This window comes from Rhipicephalus sanguineus, chromosome 10 (assembly GCF_013339695.2).
Source record: "Rhipicephalus sanguineus isolate Rsan-2018 chromosome 10, BIME_Rsan_1.4, whole genome shotgun sequence".
Lineage (NCBI taxonomy): Eukaryota > Metazoa > Arthropoda > Arachnida > Ixodida > Ixodidae > Rhipicephalus > Rhipicephalus sanguineus.
In genome coordinates, this window is record NC_051185.1 from 9,312,972 (window position 1) to 9,333,128 (window position 20,157).

The 20,157-nt window shown below is 45.5% G+C and overlaps 2 protein-coding genes across 2 annotated transcripts in view; one reads left to right on the forward strand and one right to left on the reverse strand.

Annotated features, from left to right (window-relative positions):
• Positions 1-1,902: 1,902 nt before the first annotated feature.
• LOC119372332 (alpha-1,6-mannosyl-glycoprotein 2-beta-N-acetylglucosaminyltransferase) lies at positions 1,903-16,288 on the reverse strand. The gene is made up of 10 exons (XM_037642805.2): positions 16,136-16,288; positions 13,461-13,550; positions 11,980-12,189; positions 9,931-10,028; positions 8,876-8,975; positions 7,751-7,881; positions 5,180-5,255; positions 4,160-4,249; positions 2,771-2,895; positions 1,903-2,129 (listed from the first exon to the last, which is right to left on the reverse strand). Exons 1-10 carry the CDS (start codon positions 16,286-16,288, stop codon positions 1,922-1,924), a joined length of 1,281 nt encoding a protein of 426 aa, XP_037498733.1. The 3' UTR covers positions 1,903-1,921.
• LOC119406989 (uncharacterized) overlaps positions 6,102-20,157 on the forward strand; it is a 58,118-nt gene continuing 44,062 nt past the window's right edge. Inside the window, exon 1 of the mRNA XM_037673813.2 lies at positions 6,102-6,241. The gene's annotated coding sequence lies outside the window, so the exon portion shown is untranslated. The remainder of the gene's footprint in view (positions 6,242-20,157) is intronic.

Below are 20,157 nucleotides of genomic sequence, written 5' to 3' on the forward strand. Positions count from 1 at the left end.
TGGCTCTGAACGGTTGTTCCTCTAAATATGTTTCTGTAACCTCTGGTGTACCACAGGGGTCAGTTTTAGGACCCCTTTTGTTTTTGTTATTCATTAACGACATCACTTCGGGTATCATATCATCATTTAGAATGTTTGCAGACGATTGTGTGGTATATAGGGTCATCAGTAGCGATTCGGACAAACAAGCACTGCAAAACGATTTGAATTTGATTGCCACATGGTGTGAAAGATGGAAAATGTCATTGAATGTGAAAAAAAGTGTCCACGTCACCTTTACTAGGAAGCCCTCACATTGCAGCAATCGTTACACAATTAATAATGCCACTCTTCAAGAAGTCATGGAATATAAATATTTAGGTGTATATTTCACTGCTGATCTGAGGTGGAACAGACACTGCACTCATGTCAGGAACAAGGCTATAGGAGCACTGAACTTTCTGAAACGTAACTTCAGTTGCTTGCCACAGAAACTCAGAGAGCAGTTGTATTTTACACATGTCCGCAGTATACTCGACTATGCGTGCGTCTGCTGGGACCCCTATACAAAGGAACTCATTACTAAACTTGAAAGAGTGCAGAACAGAGCAGTCCGTTTTGTCATTGGCAATTATGAAAAAATGCTTAGTATGACGGAAAGCAAAAAAATATTGAATTGGCCTCTTCTGGAACATCGTCGTCGTAACTTCAGATTAAAATTTTTCCATAGTATTTACCATTCTAAAACAGGGATAAACAGGCGATTGTATTTTCAGCCACCCAGCTATGTTTCTCAACGAAGAGACCATCAGCTTAAGATACGTGAGATACCTTTTAAGGGTGACACTTTTTGCTACTCTTTCTTTGTTCGTACGATACGAGACTGGAACACCCTGCCAACTGAAACTGTCTGTATTTATTCAAATGACGTTTTTTTCCATGCTTTATGAATGTATTGTTATGTGCTTATTTATATGTAATGTACCCTCCCTGCTGTAATGCCTCTTGGCGAAGCAGGTACTTAATAAATAAAATAAATAAATAAAATGTGAAAGAATCGGCATTGCTTGACATTGTAAAAAAACGCGTAAGGACGTGAACAATATAACGGTTCCATGTATTGCATTAACGGATATAGTACTAAAATTTTGTTCGCCTCAATCTACTAGCGGATGCGAATTTCTCTGTATATTAACCAGTTTTCGTAATAACGCACTATCGCACTGCCAAGAGTGCGTTGAAACAAGATCTCAACGATAAGTTTCATGAAATACTTTGTGATGCAGAATTAATGAGAAATAATAGACAATAAAATACTTGGCTTTATTGTCTGTTATTTCTGATTAATATTGTGTAACAAAGAAAAACAAACTTTAAAAGTTATCTTCTTTCCTTTGCGAAGCAGAGAACGATTATAGTTTATTTTATATCGTTTACAAGTAAAACATAATATAAAAACCAAACGATAACGAGCTTGGGCAGTGAGAAAGCATGCCCCCTTCACAGCGGAGTGGCGTCTTTCTTCTTTAGGACCACATACGATAATATATTGAAATATGATCATCTGAGGACACGAGGTTATGCAAAGCGTTATGATCGCATGGAATCTATATAAGATTTTGTGATGACAATATATGTTTATTGAAAATGGGGATGTAAGACACAGAATTAAAAAAAATGGATGGCTGGGTACTTCCTAGGATCCCGATAGCGTCATCTTGACGCATAGTTAAAAACAAACGCCGATGTCCAATATCATATTACGACCACATGGAGGGTCATACGGTGATAACAAATACGATCATTCGAGGATACGTGGTTATGTAATACATTGTGATTGTATTGAATCTACACAGAAATTTCTGATGATAATATATGGTTATTGAACATGCGGAGGCGAGACACATGGAATTTGAAGAATGAAGGATGGCTGTATGGATTCCTAGGATCCCCATAGCGTCATCTTGACGCAGAGCTGATGGTCTCGGACGTCGGCCCATCCCCCGCTGACCTTGGGCAGCCTTACTGGGCGTGGATGGATGGGCCGCAGATTGCGCATGCGCTCAGAACCGAAGCCTTCCTTGGGAATCACGCGTAGAGCCTTGCGGAGAAGCACTGCTCGGCACTGTTTGGGACGCCTGTGGACGCCGCTGTGGGAAGAGCGCCGAAATTGAGACGCACATGAGAAAACAGTGTTGCAACTCATTCAGTGGATTGAAATAGAATCAAGACGATGTCTTCAGATAGCCAAAAGTTTTTTTTTTAATATGTGCTCAAATGTCGCGGGATCGAATCTCGGCCGCGGCCATAGCGTTTCGATGGAGGCAAGATGCTAGAGGTCCTTGCGCTTAGCTTTAGGTGCACGTTAAAGAACCCCATGTATTCGATATTGCCGGAGCCCTCCACTACGGCGTCTTTCATAATCATATCGTGGTTTCGGGATTTAGGACGTAAAGCCCCAACAATCATTATTAATATGTGCTTATCATTTATACTTGCGATATGCGATATCATCTTTGTTATGTGCTGCTCTCGTTGTTCTGGAATAGATAGATAGATAGATAGATAGATAGATAGATAGATAGATAGATAGATAGATAGATAGATAGATAGATAGATAGATAGATAGATAGATAGATAGATAGATAGATAGATAGATAGATAGATAGATAGATGCACACACACACGCACGCAAACACATACATACATATTAGTAGTGTACTATTTACAGTACTTTTTTTGCAATGGAGTAGCATCCTTAAGCTCTTAAGTGACGCGCGGCCGTGCTCACCACTCTCCGATGTGGAATACCCTGCTGACCCTCAAACTGACGGTGCGGCTGCCGGCGGGAAGACAATTGTTGGCCACCGCAGTCAGCGTCAGGTCCCAGTTGTAGTCGTCGTGCATGCAGAACTCCTGTGTGTGGAGAGAGGGGAAAACAGAGGTTTTGCACTGCGCCCCATCACTTCTAAGGAAGATGGGCCCTAACGTCACTGTTTAAGGGACACTAAAGAGAAACACTCATTCGGTATAGACTGACAACATGTACTCTGAAAGCGCTAGTGTCGCTAATTTCAACACCATACGTTTATGAATAGAGCAGAAAAATCCACGTTTAAAGTTTCACTTTAAGTTTTACAGCCAGAAATCCCCGGTGGTGACGTCATCTATATCAAAGTGCGTTTTTCGTATTTTGCCCAAATTACTCAACGAAATTTCTTGAAGTTTGGTATGTTAAGTCTCTTGCTCCCTCAGGAGGTAATGTACTTCATTTTTACCAATCAGGAACTACGTATACGCCCTGGTAGATGCTGTCAAAATATGTGACGTCATAGTGACTGGTGCGTGAACTCCGAGGCGGCGTCACCACCCGCATTTTCGTTTTGCGCGTTTTCTCGCTTACCAAGCGTCTTCTCGGGGCAAGCGTGGGGTTTACGGTGTCGTGAAAGAGTAACTTACTGATACTAGAAAAATCGTTTCTCTGTTTAATGTCCCTTCAAAGCTGAGATACGCTTTTTGAAGGTCGTGAAAGCACGGGAAATGGTGGACGTCAGGAACGTCGCCACCACTTCGCACGTGGTTGCATGCAGCTCCGCGGCTTTGGTTCGATGTAGGTGTATGCGACGCATATAGAAGCTTGGTCCGAAGCTGGACCCCCTAATACTCAATGTTACTTTGCACGTCATATAGTTAACAAAGTTACGCTGCTCGGGAGCCCAACACACGATTTACATTCGGCTTGATTCACAAGTAATTGTAATCACGATTAGCTCCATGCGAGCGACACATATCGATTGTATCGAAATACTGACTCTTGCTTTTCTGTATTTAAATTACGGGACGCGCGAGGTTGGAACGCGTCATGGCTGGAATTACGAATGCACCGACGAAAGGAACAATTTTCAGCGATCTGTTTACGTTTACGCAGCTGTGATTAGATTAGATTAAACTAGAAGATAGATAGATAGATAGATAGATAGATAGATAGATAGATAGATAGATAGATAGATAGATAGATAGATAGATAGATAGATAGATAGATAGATAGATAGATAGATAGATAGATAGATAGATAGATAGATAGATAGATAGATAGATAGATAGATAGATAGATAGATAGATAGATAGATAGATAGATAGATAGATAGATAGATAGATAGATAGATAGATAGATACTGACGCTGAAGCACGCCCGAATGTCCTTCCACAAGTCGCGTGTCATGATGATACCGATGTTGTTGGTGCTCCTGTTCCACGGACGTATTTCCACCTGCGTGTGACAGAACAGGTTTTACTACTCACAGCCAGTTACGACTGCGTTCTTACTCAAAATATTGTGACAACAGAGTGGAAGCTTCAACTGGCGTTTCTGAATGAAGAGCGTGATAATGCAATGCACTTGGTCTGGAAATGAGAACATGCTTGGTATCCAACCAACCTTGACCCAAAGAAATCGCGTTCTAAGATTAAAAATTTTGGTTCAGCTAATCGAGGGACACTACAGCGTAAATATTTCTGATCTCATTTTTTTTTTCAACAGGTTATGCTATAAGGCAGCGGCATGCACTAACAATTACCCCCTTCACTAGCCACAGTAACTGCTTTAATACTCATTTTTTCCGAGGGCCCTAACTGAATGGAATCAAATGTCGAACGATGTGGTGTTGCAGACTTTCCTGAATTTGTTTATGTCTCATATCGTGTAATTTATTTATTTTTGTTTTTGTTCTGTTACCGTTGCACTTGCGCTTGACGCGTTGTTAGAGTTGTACTTAAGACGCATTTTTATTTCATGATAACTTTAGTCTTTGTACCAGTGGTTAAAAGTTATTCTTTTTTATTATTTTCGCTTGCCCTACTGCCCATATCATGAGTGCCCATCCTACGAAAATCCCGCAACGGGATTGCGGCGTTTGTAAATAATAAATACAAATAAATAATCCAACTGGGTATACCATGTTATTTTTTTGTCCTGTGAAATATTTGTATGCAAGTGAGACAAGAAATATTTCACGGTGTTCGGACACGCCTATGGTAATGAACTCGGTGTAGCGGCACTGCTATCAGTTACCGCGAAAACAGTGCATGAAGTGGCAGGGCAACAGCCACAACGAAAATAAGGACGATGGCAATATATAACAGTGAGAACAGCTACAACGACAGTAGCAGAAATACAATAACAACGGGGAACGTCACTTACGGCGTCGATGAGTGACTTTTTGGAAGCGTAGTCGTTGTTTCCCACCATGCAAAGGCACGTGTTCTCGCCACAAAAACTGCAGAAAAATTTGTACATTACTGGAGACGCACGCTGCGTGCTGACGGTCCGTAAAGATGTTGCTCGCAAAATCGGAAAGCCCTGCGATACATCACTGCAATGTTGCAAAGCCTTCGGGCCTAAAATCACGCCCAATCGGCACAAGTTTTCTTTGGATCAATCGACGAACATAATGATTTCCCGTCACTTACGAAGTCTGTCATCTCCTTCCTGCTTCCAATAGAAGCTGCCAATGTAATGATCCTGCGATTATTTTATTGCAATCAGCATTGATAAGAATAATAGAATGCTAATCATAATTTGGTGTGCCGCTAATCGTTACCGTATGACGGACTTGGGTCACTGGACAAGTGCCCATTATTGGGCAGCACTGAAGAAACTGCATGCCAGAAAATACAAGCAGGACAAGAACATTCAGTGGCACAGGGTATGTGCCACTAAATATGCGTCCAATGGGCAACATAGATCATTGAGTATGTGGCCATAGATATGTCCCCTACTTGGGACAAAGTCAAAGTTCCAGCAAGGTACAGACCTCACGAGCACATCGAAAAAGACGCGCGCACGACAAACGCTGAACTTATAGCTGAAGTTTATCAGAAACGTCTTCTGTAGAACTCTGCCACGCATGCGTAAAGTCCTTTTCTTTTCCCTTTTCACAGGTCTTAACACATGCAATGCCTGGTAACAGAGATATGTCAAGAATTGACATTCTCTGTTATCGGTGAGACATACCAAGGTTTCATTCAAAGATAAGAGCGCCCATCTTATGATGAAAGCTTCGGTTATCTCTCTTTCCAGTCTACTGCGCTCTCTCCCCACAGTCAAAACGCTGGCAAAATCTGGTCGGCATCCGCACCTCTCGCATTGCAAGAGCAAGTTCCTTCCTGTACCAGTTGGGAGCAGATTGCGCACCGGCCAGATTTGGTTCTCTACGCATGTGTGGCAGAGTTCTACAGAATACGTTTCTAACAAACTTCAATTGTAAGTCCAGCCTTTGTTTTGTACGTTTCTTTTTTGTATGTGCTCGTGTATGTACAGCCGCGTCCACGTCTGTGTAGAGCGCGCGAACAGCCGGCTTTGCTCTGCGGAGCGACACCTTGCGGCGGTTGCGGTGTGTGACGTAGTGTGCCCGGGAGCATGCGCGGCGTAACAGACACGCAGATCTGCGTTCATTGCTTTGAAGTAGAAATTCTTTCGGTAAGCGCCTTTGTTTTGCCGCCTGTGCGCATTACCCGAGGTTATCACTTTTTCATTCGACCACGTATTTCGGAACAGCCACAAAGCGCGCAACGTTTGTTCTCAAAGAGTCGGGCGCGTGATATCAACCCAAGTGCGTATTCTTTGGCATCGAGATGCCGCAAACGCCCTGAGGCCGAGTGCAAATTCAGCTAAACAAGGGCACTCTTCAACTTTGCCACTCGTGCATTGTAGCTCTGCATGTCTATTAGGCCGCGCAAGCTTCTGGGCTAATCACGTAACCCCAGGTATGCCGCAAGGTGTTGTCCCGCAGAGCGAGGCCGGCTGCTCGCGCGCTCTACAAAGACGTGGACGCGCTGTATTTTGACGGAAGCTACATCCGCATCATGTACCGACTGGCCCAGAAAACCACAGTACTCAACTGCCCTTCTTGGTATTCTAGGTATGATCCTGTCTCGTCATTATGCCTGTCTAGTTACGTCCCAATATCGGTACTGGCTTTAGTTCTGCGCTCCGTTCATGGTCGATGTCTCAAAATCGGTGTCCAGACATGCCACACGGGGGAAGCCGCTGGTTGTCCCCCGCCTTAACTTACGTAATTAAGAGTGGCAAGCACAGCAGCTATTCCATGTATCAGCTCAGCTGCGGCTAAACTGTGTGTTGCGTAAAACAGGGGCGTTGCCAGCAATTCTTTTTTCGGCGGGGTAGGTGGTGGTGGGTCAACCACACTTTATACATGTTCGTGCATGAGTGTTTTATGTTCACGTTTAAATCAGCACAAAAAATTGGAGCACAAGACGGAGAAGACCACAGGACAAAGCGCTGAACTAACTCTGTGGTCCTGCGGTCTACCATTGTCTTGTGCTCCTATCTTTTGCGCGGCTTTTGCCCAACTCGCTCAGTCTTACATCCTTCTACAGTTGAAGTTCAGGGGAAGATGTAGTCTCGAAGCGATGAAAAATCCTTAGAACACGGAGTGACGCTGGAGGCAACGTTTCGGCAAGCGGAGCTGTCTTCTTCAAGGCTGCAACCGCCAGTTGCCAACTCGCAGTTGCAGCTTTGAGGAAGATAGATCTGCTTGTCGAAACGTTGGCTCCAGAGACAACCTGTGTTCAAAGAATTTTTCATCCTTCTACACTGTTGTATGAGTGCGTGTGTATATACACATGCAAAATTGAAAAATTTCCGCGGGAGTGGGGGGGGGGGGGGGAGGAATGAGTTGACCCCTCCCCCCCTCGGCCTCCTGGCTACGCCAATGTTTCAAAGCATAAATTTCGTTGGGGGGCTACTCACGCGCGCCTTTTGGAGAGGAGTAACCGGACGGCGTCGATATAGTCAGGAGCCACGTAGTAGTCTTCCTCGAGCAGCATGATGGGGCCCTCGTGATTGCGCGTCAGGTTCAGGCTCTCCATTACGACGTTGATCTGCGCGTGGGCGTCACAGCGGGTTCAGTGCGCTACAGAGTTGCGCATGAAGCGGATAGAAATTTGGGCTACGGGTTAATTAGCGTCAGAGAATAGCGCGAACGGACTCCATCGCTATACCCGCCGTGAAGGAAAAAAATTTCTTCGAGGGGCTCATTTTTACGTTAGACATAACCACACGAATCGAACAGATAATTAGGCCTGGGAAAGCATAGAAGACGCTGATTGTTGTCTTTAAAGGGGCCCTGCAACACTTTTACAGCATGATTAGAAAACGCGGCCAATCCGTAGTCGAGGCTCCTGAGAACACGCGAGCCAAAAGCAGGCGGCCTGGAATTTACACTCAATTCTGAAAATGACCTAGAAATTGTCCCAACTTTCGGCAAATGATGCCATAAACCTAAATGACCGCGCCATAAACCCAAACGTCCGCGGCCACTGACTGATGCGAGCATCGTGGGCTGCATAGCTATCGGGGCCGCCGCGGGATGCCGCCATGTGCCCGCGCGCTCGCTCGCGATCACATGAAAGTAAGCGGCACGTTTGAAAAAAAAAATAAGTGATAAGAAAGTGCTCAATGTCACGACGCGCGCTGATGAAGGGACGCATCTTCTTGTTTCCTTGTCATCCCCCTCACTGCGTAGCTTTCAGCGTGCTCGCTGTTACGAAAGGAGAGACAAAGCTCTCGGAGCGTGCGACAAATAACTCCACTCGTACTTGACGGATTCTAAAAGCTTTTACGGCAGTCGATTCACCAGGAAGTAAGCTTTTTTTATGAAGCCATTCGATGTTTACTCGGAAAAATGTTGCAGGTCATCTTTAACTGTAGTGTACAACTTGTGACGTAAGTTGAAACGATTTGAAGTGGACGAATACTCATGCTTTTCGTCGACGGAAAACGTAATACCGTATGGAAAATACCATACCGTATTTCCGCACGGTGTCACCGTAACTCGCTAAAGCACTGTATTGGCTCGAAGGTTCGCGTGCTCACCTTCCACCACCAATGGTGTTTGATCTGGGTGAACTTGCTCTCTCTGTAGTGGCCATACTGGTCGGGGTAATCGGCGTTGTTACACTTTATCTTACGAGCCCTGCAAAAAAGGAAGCGTAGAGCACACAATATCGGCAGCTATACAAGGCAATGAAAGGGCACATGACTATCAAAGAAAGCAAAAAAAAAAAAAAAGATTGCACTGGATTCTCCCAGGAAAAGTGTAGTGTCATTTTATGAAGCATCTTCCAGCCTACCCCCAACACCCCCCTCCCTCTTCCCCCATTAAAAAACAAAACAAAAAACGCATAAATGGAGTAGACAAGTAGTCGAAATGGACACCGAAAATCCTTTTCTACTCCGGCGTTCGCGGTGTCCATTTTACTCCGTTGATGTGTTTTTGTGTGCTAGAAGATGCATCATAGTGCAATTCATCAACTAACTAGCCCAGTTGGCTATGCCTAACATTATATAGAGTAAGGTGGAGGCATACTGATACACGTGTATTTTATGACACTGTTGTAAGAGCGAGTAGCCATCTTTCGCCAAGATTTAGTCGACACTGTGGACACTGCCGGTTATGTGCGAGTAGATACGGTAGGCTTCACGCAGCAATATTCAAACTCATACTTTTAATCTAGTGTACATTTGGTCTTTTTTTATTTGATAGATTTTGTCTTACATTTAATCCCTACCATCTTGCCTCAGTTCTTACTCCGACTTTTTTTTTTTTTTGACGCTGACTGTCAAGCGGTCTAAAGAAATTCCGGTTTGCTTCCTGTGAAGTTCCTCGCGTTCTCTTTAGGTACTTCAGTTCTTACTCCATGCCAAGATTTCCTGAATACAGCGAGTGTGTTCAATTCGATGAATATTTTCCTATTCGAAAATGTCTACAGAAGAAAAGAAACAGAATGTCTAAAGTCTTGATACACGTGTGTGGGAGACCAATCGGCTTTGACGTTTTTGAAACAAATTGCGAGAGTTTTCCGGGATGGTGAAAAGCAGAATGGATAGGAAAACCCTATCTTGCCGCGTCAACTGCGGCGGCTTCTTACTGTTCGTAATGAATGTTCCTCGGGCAGTCGTTCGGGTGGACACCTGGAAACTCGTGGGGATAAAGTTGAGTGGAATAGGGAAAAAATATCTGCATCACCTGCAAAAGGAAGCAATTGAAATCAATATTCCCGAATGTAGCATTTTCTTAGTTGTTTTTTTTTTCCCTGAAAGATGAACCGTGTATTAATTTCTCAGCTGACTCTGCGAAACGGCTGTATACCACTTGGCCATGCCAGAGTCCTTTAATACTTCTTATGGTCACGAAACGTCGCCGTCACGCTATGGGGCAGCTTCATACGCTGCCCAAAGCTCCCGCAACGCGGCGCTGCTGTGCCACAGAGGGCATCGTTCGCGTGCCGAAACGCTTGCGCGGTGCAACGCGAGCTGATGATTATGGTGTTTCTGTGCACCTGTTGCGTTATTTCCTGAAACAGCCGAAGTGTGAGCACGGGACGACGATGCCGAACGCGTTCTGCTTGCCAGCGGACGGTTCCGTTTACAAGAGAACAACCAAAAGGCGCGTTTGGTTTAGCGAGTAACAAGGATCAGCGCGAGGTATGAAAGTGGGCCCTACCTCTGCTAGACAGTGGTGATACCAATTTTGAATCGATGTTCACGCGCATGTGCACGAAACACATTGATGCCTCGAACATCGTTACTGCCTGCGATTCCAATTTCAATGGCCTAAATCTTGTTCAGAAGTGGCATCGCGTCGGCGAAAAATTTGTAGCTGGCGAGGCACCTCAGTTTCATGTTCTTGGTCATAGACGAATTCATTCTAAAGAGGCAGCCCTTGCAGTAGTGAGTTATTCATCTCCTGTTAAAATGCTTTTCACAGTTTAAAAGAAAATTTCACAGCCGTGCTGGACTAACAATCGGCTCTCTGAGCAATCAATAAATCGCGATTTCTTACGGGTGAATGTAGATACAACAGCCTAGATGTCTGCCTCTTTTTACAAGTGGCACTATTGGGGCATTGTTACGAGTGCTCAGTATTTAATTTTAGGCAGATATTAAAAAGTGGAACCTATTAAAACATCGAGACTGACGGCGCTCACCAGGGGCCGCATATCGCTCGGGGTGAAAAAGAAAAAAAAGGACCGTGTACTTTCATTTGGTTAAAAGCCTTAGATGATCAAAAGTAATCTCCCAGTACGGCGTGCCTCATAATCATATAATGATTATGGCGCTTCAAATACAGAACTTTTGTCTTTTAGGCCGAAACCACCGCGAGCTGCACGTTTGAGCGGCTACTCTTTTCGCCCGGGTGCTCATTTCAAGACTCACGACGCACTCAGGCACTCATTTACGCATGTTGTGCGTTAAAATAGCTACGTGAAAGTGAAGCGACGGTCGCGTAAGTTTAGAAAGCCAGAACACCGAGGCTGTCCCACACACAGCCACAGCGATAGCAGCGTTCGCATCGTTCGCATTCACAGCTGCGCCTCTAGCAGCGGCCGTTTGCTCCGTATGAAACTGAGGTGGCAGTTTCGGGACCATAAGAAGTATTAAGGACTTTGGCTATGCTTATCGTGTGTGTGTGCGGGTTACAGGGCCTGTGAGCCGAAACTGAACAGTTAGAGACTCTGGGCAGAGGTAGGGACAGTCATGACGGCCAGCGGAACATGGACGAGAAAAGGAAACGACACATCTCGCGACAGGATAGGATGGCGCGAGGACTGTTAGAAGCATCAGGAAGAGAGATGCGTCTTAGTGATACTTCTGTGATGCTTTGGAAGGCAGAGACTGAGTATCTAGAACATTTTTTTAAGTGATTTCCTGTGACGTGACTGATGCGTTTGGCTTACTGCGCACGTTTGTTTTCTCTGTACACGTTTGCTAGCGAAGCGTCAAATAAACATAGATGACTGTGCACATGTGAATGCCTGTTTTTGCGATTTAAGATCTCAAAAGCTGCCCACCAACTCGTCGAACTTCAAGTTTTCTTAAACTGTAAAGAGCGTCTCGCTATATGCTTGTTGATGAGCTAGCCGACACATATACTTGAGGTGTAATGGTGCGACGTCACGATCAGGTCGGGTGCGTACCCTGCAGAAGGTGACCGCCTTGGGCAGGCTGAGCATGTGCGCGTCGTAGAAGTCGTGACTGAACACGATCAACGCACGCTCGATGCCGCGCACCCTGGACAGGCTGTGCAGTAGTTTCTCCAGGTAGCGCCACCGGTTGTGCACCTGCACAACTATCACCGGGTCCGAGGGCTCCAGCGTGGCGCCGAACTCCTCCTCGTGGTGCACCTGCTGCGCTTTCAATCAATCAATCAATCAATCAATCAATCAATCAATCAATCAATCAATCAATCAATCAATCAATCAATCAATCAATCAATCAATCAATCAATCAATCAATCAATCAATCAATCAATCAATCAATCAATCAATCAATCGTTTAATCAATTGTTTAATCAATCAATCAATCAATCAATCAATCAATCAATCAATCAATCGTTTAATCAATTGTTTAATCAATCAATCAATCAATCAATCAATCAATCAATCAATCAATCAATCAATCAATCAATCGTTTAATCAATTGTTTAATCAATCGTTCAATCAATCAAAAGTAAAAAATTCAGTCAACTGACCTTATTCATCAGTGAATCTATTAATTATTCAAGAAACCAATTCAGTCACACACATTTGTTTATATGTGACTGGGTACAGTCTACCGATCCGTGAGTAGAACTGAACCGACGAGATTACGTATTGAAGCTTTGGGGTACTCTAATTTTAGCCGCGGGGTCCCTAACGTGCTGGCTCGTTTATTGTACTTATTTGGAATTCTCGCTTCGTAGTACTCTCAGCGTAATATTCAGGTGAAGAAAAAAACTTGAGAATCTGGCCCTTTCTATTTCCTTTCTGTCTTTTTGAATAGGCCTGGCTAGTTACTTTTTCGGTTTACTGTCCTACAATTCGTGTGGAATTCTTTCGCAGTACCCTCAAGGCAGCAATACCTGCCAAAAGCGGAGCTTCACGCAAACCACCCACCTCGCCACAGTATGTGGATGTACGGTCCAAATCATAGATCGTCACCAGACTTAAGTGAACATTAGAAACTTGGCAATTCAGTCGCCTAAGACGAGTTGAAGGCGCAAGATATCACCTACTTTCTCTTCCCAGTCGATGTATTTACTCCCCCCCCCCTCTCCGAAAGATTTTTGTACCTGACGTGATTTTGTACCGCCTCCACGATCGGCTCACCTTTCTCTAAGCGACGATGTCGTGTAATGAAGGCATCATGTGACGCCCTAGTGACGTCATGATGAAGTCACATTTTCGCGATCCTGTGACGTCATTATGGCGTCATATGGGACGTCATCACGTGTTGACGATTTTTGGATCACTCGTGTTGAGGCCGCGGGAGGCCGCCGACGGTCAATTTTTGCATTTGATGAGGCATCAAAGGCTTTCGCCTTAATAAAGAATTGATGACAATGTTTTCTAGTGGGGCGTTACCTCGTGTGCCATATAAGTATTGTGGGAGTGCTCACTCACCACAGCTTGCCGCTTACCTGCCTCTTGTTGAGGCTGTACGCGAAAATCCGCAAATCTTCCACGTTCGGCAGAGCGACTGGCTGTTCCGTCAACGTATCAGGGGGCACCTGCGAAGAGGAGCAATGGTAGTCGGATGTGGCATAGATTTAGTGCCTGTACCCCCTCCCCCGCCCCTTGCGTATATTTATTATTGGGATATAAATTATATGGACACTCTCGACGGGTTTTTGCCGTCGTCGTCATGTTTTGTATAAAGTCCAAAGCGATAAGATCCCCCGGCGCATCGTATTTTCTACCCGAGGGTAAAAGCACGCGAGCGGGGGCGATGAACGCTGCTGAAGCAGATATCAAACGAGCCGGCCCATCTCCTCGCTCGAAGGGCGCATGCGATAACATCCACAACTATGGCGGTTTGGGCTTTTTGATATGACATGACCAATAAATTCTAAGCGCACAAACAGACGAGGACAAAGAACACGTATGACACACAGCGCCTGTGGGTCATACGTGTTCTTTGTCCTCGTCTAGTTGTGCGCTTAGAATTTACCGATAACAACCCCTGGCGTGTTAGACCTCCCGTCGAATGTTGAAGCAGAGAGGAAACACCCCACCCGTCTTCAACGAGCATAAAAAAAATCACAGCATATCCACGGGTGAATGATGAAGAGCTTGGGCGAAGCTCCTGAAGCAATCATGGTTACACCGTGAAATCTTCAGTGGTTTCGCCCAGCAGTTATCAAAGCGATAGGCCAGTACATCATCAAAGACGTGACAAACACTGTATATATTTATACAAGAAATTTTATTATTCGTAAGTGGTAGCTAGACGTGGCTTCCGTTCCCCCTTCATTATAACGGCTTTATGGTCGGTGAAGTGATGGATCGGTGATGGGTCATAGTGGGATGTTTGCAAAGACGAAGTAGTGGGCAGTTTGCAAAGGTGGCTTCCGTTCCCCCTTCATTATAACGGCTTTATGGTCGATGAAGTAATGGATCGGTGATGGATCGTAGTGGGATGTTGGCAAAGACGAAGTAGTGGGCAGTTTGCAAAGATCGGTGATAGGTCGTAGTGGGATGTTTGCAAAGACGAACTGGTGGGCAGTTTCCAAAGGTGGTTACGCCGGACAACGGAGACGTGACAAGGTTAGACTAAGAGGAGCTTCGCCCCTAAAATTACGCCATCTCCCGCTAAAGGGGACCATGAGGCGATGCGAAGCCGGGGCATTTGCACGATCGCGTTCCGTTGGCGTTTGTTGGGCATGCTACCGACCTCGCGTCGTGGAACGCGAAGAGCGTTCCACGCGCGTTATATCTTCCATCTAGCCTGGCCGTTAATTCTCACAGGGTGAGCGGGGAACGCGGTCGACAGGCGGGCGAGAGGGGGGCAGCGTAGGAGGGGAGAGAGAAGGGGAGGGGACGCGCATGCGCTCGAGCTCATCGCGGCGTTGCGCAGGAGAGAATTTCGGCATGTCTAGCCCGCGTTTCAGAGGAAGAGTGGAAAGGGGGAGGGGAAGTGGAGAGGGGTATGGGAGAGGGAAAGTGGAGAGGGTGAGTGGGGAGGGGAAGTGGAGAGGAGGTGTGTGGAGAGGGTATGCGCATGCGCAGTAAGGGTGGTCACGCCGCACACCACCACCACCGGATTGAGCTCCGCCTTAAGATTCTTCGCATCTAAAAAGAAGCGGGGGGAGGGGGGTTGCTCGAGCAGCAACTGTGACCTTTGATTGTAAGGGCGCGGTCGCGGTCCCGATCGCTGGCGCGCGCTATCTCTGCAGGCATAAGCAGACGGCTCGCATCCCCTTCTCTATGCTGCGCTCTCAACGCGAAGAGACTGTGCGAAAGGAGCATCTCTCCTTGGAGCGACCGTATTCTCTTACACCAGTATTTTGTAGAGTTACGCGATATCGGATCCAAAAGAGTTTGCTGCCAGCCTTACTTCGTAAAACATTGGAATTTGTTGCTATCGCATTCCTTGCTTCGCCCTTGCAGTGAAACTTACTTTTTAATTATTTCCCATTCTTCAATCACCGTTCGGTGATTATAGCAGGGTAGTACTTAAAATTAACATTAAACAATGGCGAAGACATGAGCGTATAACATATACAGGTTATACAATATATGCAGCACATAATAACTCTCACGTGCAAAATAAGAATATGGATACAGTAAAAAAAATTACAAGTGTACACGTATGTATAGTTGAATGCAGCACTGTTCAGCTGGAAAGTACACCTTCTAATTTCGAAGAAAACAGTGATAATGAGGGTGCTGAAACAATTTGGTAGAAAACATTGGTAGAAAACTTTGGCAGAAAACGAAGGCTCCGCTTCATGCGGCACATGACGTCATGGACGCTCTGGAAAAATGGCGGTCACCAGCGGTGGGCGGGGTTTATAGCCAGTGACTCCTAGGGCTTATTTTGTACTAAAATGTTCGTTTGCCGTCCATTTTTTTCGTATATCTGTCGGCACAATAGACCCTCTACTTCTATTATTTGTTGAAAACCGCACGTTGTTGTGTGGCCGTGTCATGGCCCCTTTTATGTAAAGTAGAAAAAAAAAATCTAGGAGACCTTAGAGAATACCGATCCTGCTCGCCTGCTGGAAAGCGTAAGTGCATGAATGCGGGGAGCTCTTGCTCGCGATTGCGATAAGTACTTGCTGTACTGTCCCCGGCATGTCACCCCGCCCTTTACCGGTGTAGTTCCGCTGCGTGACCGGCAGTCGCTTGAGGAGTAGAGCAGAAGCAGGGCGCAGCAGAGGGAACAAGCGACCCAGGAGTGCCGCTGCTGCAAACCCAGGCGCAGAAGACTCCTTGCTTGCTTGATACTCCTCTTGAGATACCACATTGCTATTCCGCCACAGTCGGAGCTCTTCTTCTTCGTCTTCTACTCAGTGAATGTGGCTCAGCTCGAAACACGCGTTTCGTTCTTGTTCGCCTATTAACTGGGATTCACACCATTCAGTGGTTCTATAAATTCATATAAAACTTTGTAGCGTAATTTGTAGAGTAGAACTTCGTGGCAATTTGTACAGTAGAAACCTTACGAACCCATAGAGAAAATTTCGGCGCACGATAAAATATATGCATAAAAATAACAAAGCTTTATTGCACGCGTCTTGGAGTATAGAACTCCCTTCTTCCTCTTCTTTCTTATGCAACACGAAGGGTCATTGTCGTCATGATCCTGTGCAACGGTGCAACTCTTATCTCATCTGTCTTCTATTCCTGTATTCCCTCGCTGCATTCCCTGCGTCACTGAGCTGTGCTTCCTTACAGACTGTAAGGTTCCAAAACAAAATTTTTTCAAAGTAGCGCCATTCATTCAACTTGCACCTCAATGCGCAGCAGATGTCAAAGGTGCTGGGCACTGCTGTTCCCTTTCCAAATAGGCCACATTATTGGCGGCCTAGCTTCGCGAGTCATATGGATTGCGCGTCATACCTAACTTTCGTTACGTAACTTCCAGTCAGCCAAGCGACTGCTGGGTATGAACTTCCGCTTTTATGCTCACTGCCGATTTCCACTTCTGATCTCTTAATTCACCTCCGGTTATGGCCTAGTGAAGGAAGGCTTTCTTGGACAAGTTAGATCAGAAATGGCCTTGTGCGTTTTGTTGTATTGTTTGTGTACCTCCATGCAAACGCTTTAAAGGGCCCCTCACCAGGTGACCTAACGAATTTTAGTTAGACATTGCAAGTTGTTGCGAGCACAATAAACAGCATTTTTCCACAAGAATTTTTCTAATCGGTCGGTTAGAAGCCGAGAAAAACAATAATTTTTAGCGGCGCGAAACCATGATGCGAGGAGGCGAGCTGCAAACCCTTGCCGCTCGCCCCGTGTAGCCTTCGCAAGCCTGTGCCATTCCCTGCCCTCTTCGGCACGCGAGCAGAAGGATCACATAACGCATACGCATGAACACGTCATGCGCACAAAATGTCACGAGCGCATGACGTGCCCGAACCAGCCAGAGCCCCCGAGACGCGAGCGGTGTTGTGGCGGCGTTCTTTGCGCTTCATCTCTGCAAGTTATGCCAAATGCGCCCTCGCCGATCACTTGGCTTTTAACCTATTACTGAGCACGAAAGCTGCAACATTTGTACGGACGCGAGACTAGCGGTGTGCCGCATGATGATCTAGTTAGACGCGGGAGGATAAATGAGCCTAATGAGCGCTGGGAAGCGGTAGAAAATTAGTTTCTTTGCGAAGGGTGGCGTCTGCACGATGCGCAAAGCGCGAGAACACGAACGCTTGCGAAACGGAGGTAGATTAGTCTCGAATCTCGCTGCGATTCGCAGTAAAAATTAAAAAAAGAAAACGCACACATTTCGTTTGTGTGTTTTATCATTGCTCTCAAGTTTTATTCATCCATTCAAGCAACAAATTACACAAACTAGACGTCGTGTCAAATAATTATCGCAGTGTCACGTGCTACTGTTGGCGACGTCAGAGCACAGTCGTCTACGTAGAGGAGCGACGTCACAGCACTACCATCTACGTACGGCCATTCTCTCATGTACGTCATCCCCTCATTCTCTGGGCGCGCGGACGCGAGAAGAAGGGAAAGCAGCGTTCAGCTTGAAATTTGACCCATTTACGCGGCGCGTAGCGTTGCAAATTTTGACAGACGTAATCGTGAACGCCGAGTGCATGCATTGCGCTCGTCAGCTCAAAATTGTCAAACCTGGTGAGGGGCCCTTTAAAGAACTTACGTAGACGAGTTACACTATACCAGCAGCGTGTATCTAATACGGAAGCTCAAAAAAGCCTGTCTACGTCATTTTAAAGACAATGACGAAGACGAAGCCACGAAGCGAGGGTCCCGTTCGGTCAATTTGGGTACCTGGCCACAAGGGTTTGTTTCGCAATGAAATGGCGGGCAGCCTTGCAAAGGCGTCGCTGACTGCACCGATAATTCCTGTTTTCCCGCCAACAGCTCACATCACGACGGCGCGTTTCCGGACACTTATAATTAGAAAAAGCTTATTAGACTCGGCATTGACAGCGTCTCCAGAGTACAAGCACCTTCTATTCCCTTGGCACAGCGATTTAGCTAATTCAAGGTTGATGGAAGTTGCCCTAACAAAAATTCGTTGCCGCGTTACTTCTCTGAATTTTTACTTCCATCGATCAGGTTTTGTGAACTCCTCTCTGTGCCCCTTCTGTAATGAGGAAGAAACGATTAGTCATTTTTTCCTATCATGCCGCCGGTTCAACACATTCAGGAAACGAATACTTGCACCACCTCTTCGAAAACTAGGCCTGGAATTATCGGAATCCATTCTTCTTTCTTTTGGGGCCACTACCCTGGGGTACAGCCACAGGGATGTTTTCTTTGCTGTTCAGGAATACATCATTGCGACTAAAAGAATATCTTGCTAAATTCCATGAGCATTAAAAATTTTTCATTACTCATAATTGGCACTTTAATTCAAAACAAATAGCGTAACAAGGAGTCACAACATACAGAAAATATAGGACGAATTCACCATCTACTCGGCCGATCCCCTCCATTGGGTATGTGCCATGACGAGAGGTCAACAACAACAACAACCAATGGTTAATGAAACGACGTGGGCTTTCAATCCGAACAGAAGCTGCCGGATATGAACGAAATTGTGAGTATGCTGATTGCGGCGGCTCGCTCGAAATGCTTGTCACGCTTTAGGTATAGCCCTTAACTCTGAGTCACGTGACCAGCTTCAACTATTTTGCATAACTTCGGCGTCTCGAAGATATTCTAGTTGTAATACGTGTATCGCAGTTCCGCGTGAGCTCCTTATTTGCAGCTCTTCGAGTTAAAGGTATTCACAGCAGCAAGAATCTCACTCACCCGTTGCTGCACTGTCACTGCGTATCTGATGTTTTGCTGATGACCATGAGGTCGAAGGCTCGATTGACGGCCGCGGCGGTCGTGTATTGACAGAGACGAAATTATGAAAAATGTCGGCGTACCACGCGGTGAGTGCACGTTAAATAACGGTGGTTTATTTGGGTGTTTCTGGTTTAAGGCATAAGTGAAGAATTCATATCCAAATGTCACGCACGAATGAGGCATCTAAGGCGAAAGTATTTTAGGAGCAGGTCCCAAATCATACTACGCATGTGACCTCGTGTTACAGGGTGCTCAAAGAACAGGGTATTACAAGCATGAAAGATTAAAGCAGTAAATAGGATGCATAGGAATATGCAATCAAATGTGTGCGATACCGGCTAAACATATTAATAAATATGGCAGTTAAACATACAATTTAGGGATGCCAATAAGAACGACACATTATTAGCAGCAATGATAATTTCACGAAGCAGCAAATGTGTGAAATATGAACACTGAGTTAGACATGCATGCCATGGTAGTTCAGTGACAAAACACCGGGTGTCCCAACTATCGCGCACCACTGTACTTAAGGAAGAAAGAGAGAGAGATAAATTGCGTTAGACGAAGACAACGTGGCACATTTATCCCAGAACAGCGGAGCATCTGTGACAAATTTTTGGTTATTAGATAGCAATTTTTTGTTGCTGAATGTGTTTGTCAGAAATAGCACACGTATACTAAAGGACACCTCCTCCATAGCAGTGCTAACTTGTATGTGGTATTTTGATCACATTCAAAGGCCGATGAAAGTGACCGCACTTGATGGTAAAACAGCATCGTTGCCCGTATAAAAAGTATTGACTGTTGGAAATATGCCTCTCTGGGAGGACACAAAATAAC

Excerpts from the sequence above, each read along its gene's own strand:
- LOC119372332 (XM_037642805.2), bottom strand. The coding sequence starts at position 16,288 with ATGTGGTATCTCAAGAGGAGTATCAAGCAAGCAAGGAGTCTTCTGCGC. Across the intron at positions 5,256-7,750 it reads CTCCTCTCCAAAAGGCGCGC|TTTTTGTGGCGAGAACACGT; the intron begins GTGAGTAGCCCC and ends ATTTTTCTGCAG. Across the intron at positions 4,250-5,179 it reads AAAAGTCACTCATCGACGCC|GTGGAAATACGTCCGTGGAA; the intron begins GTAAGTGACGTT and ends TGTCACACGCAG.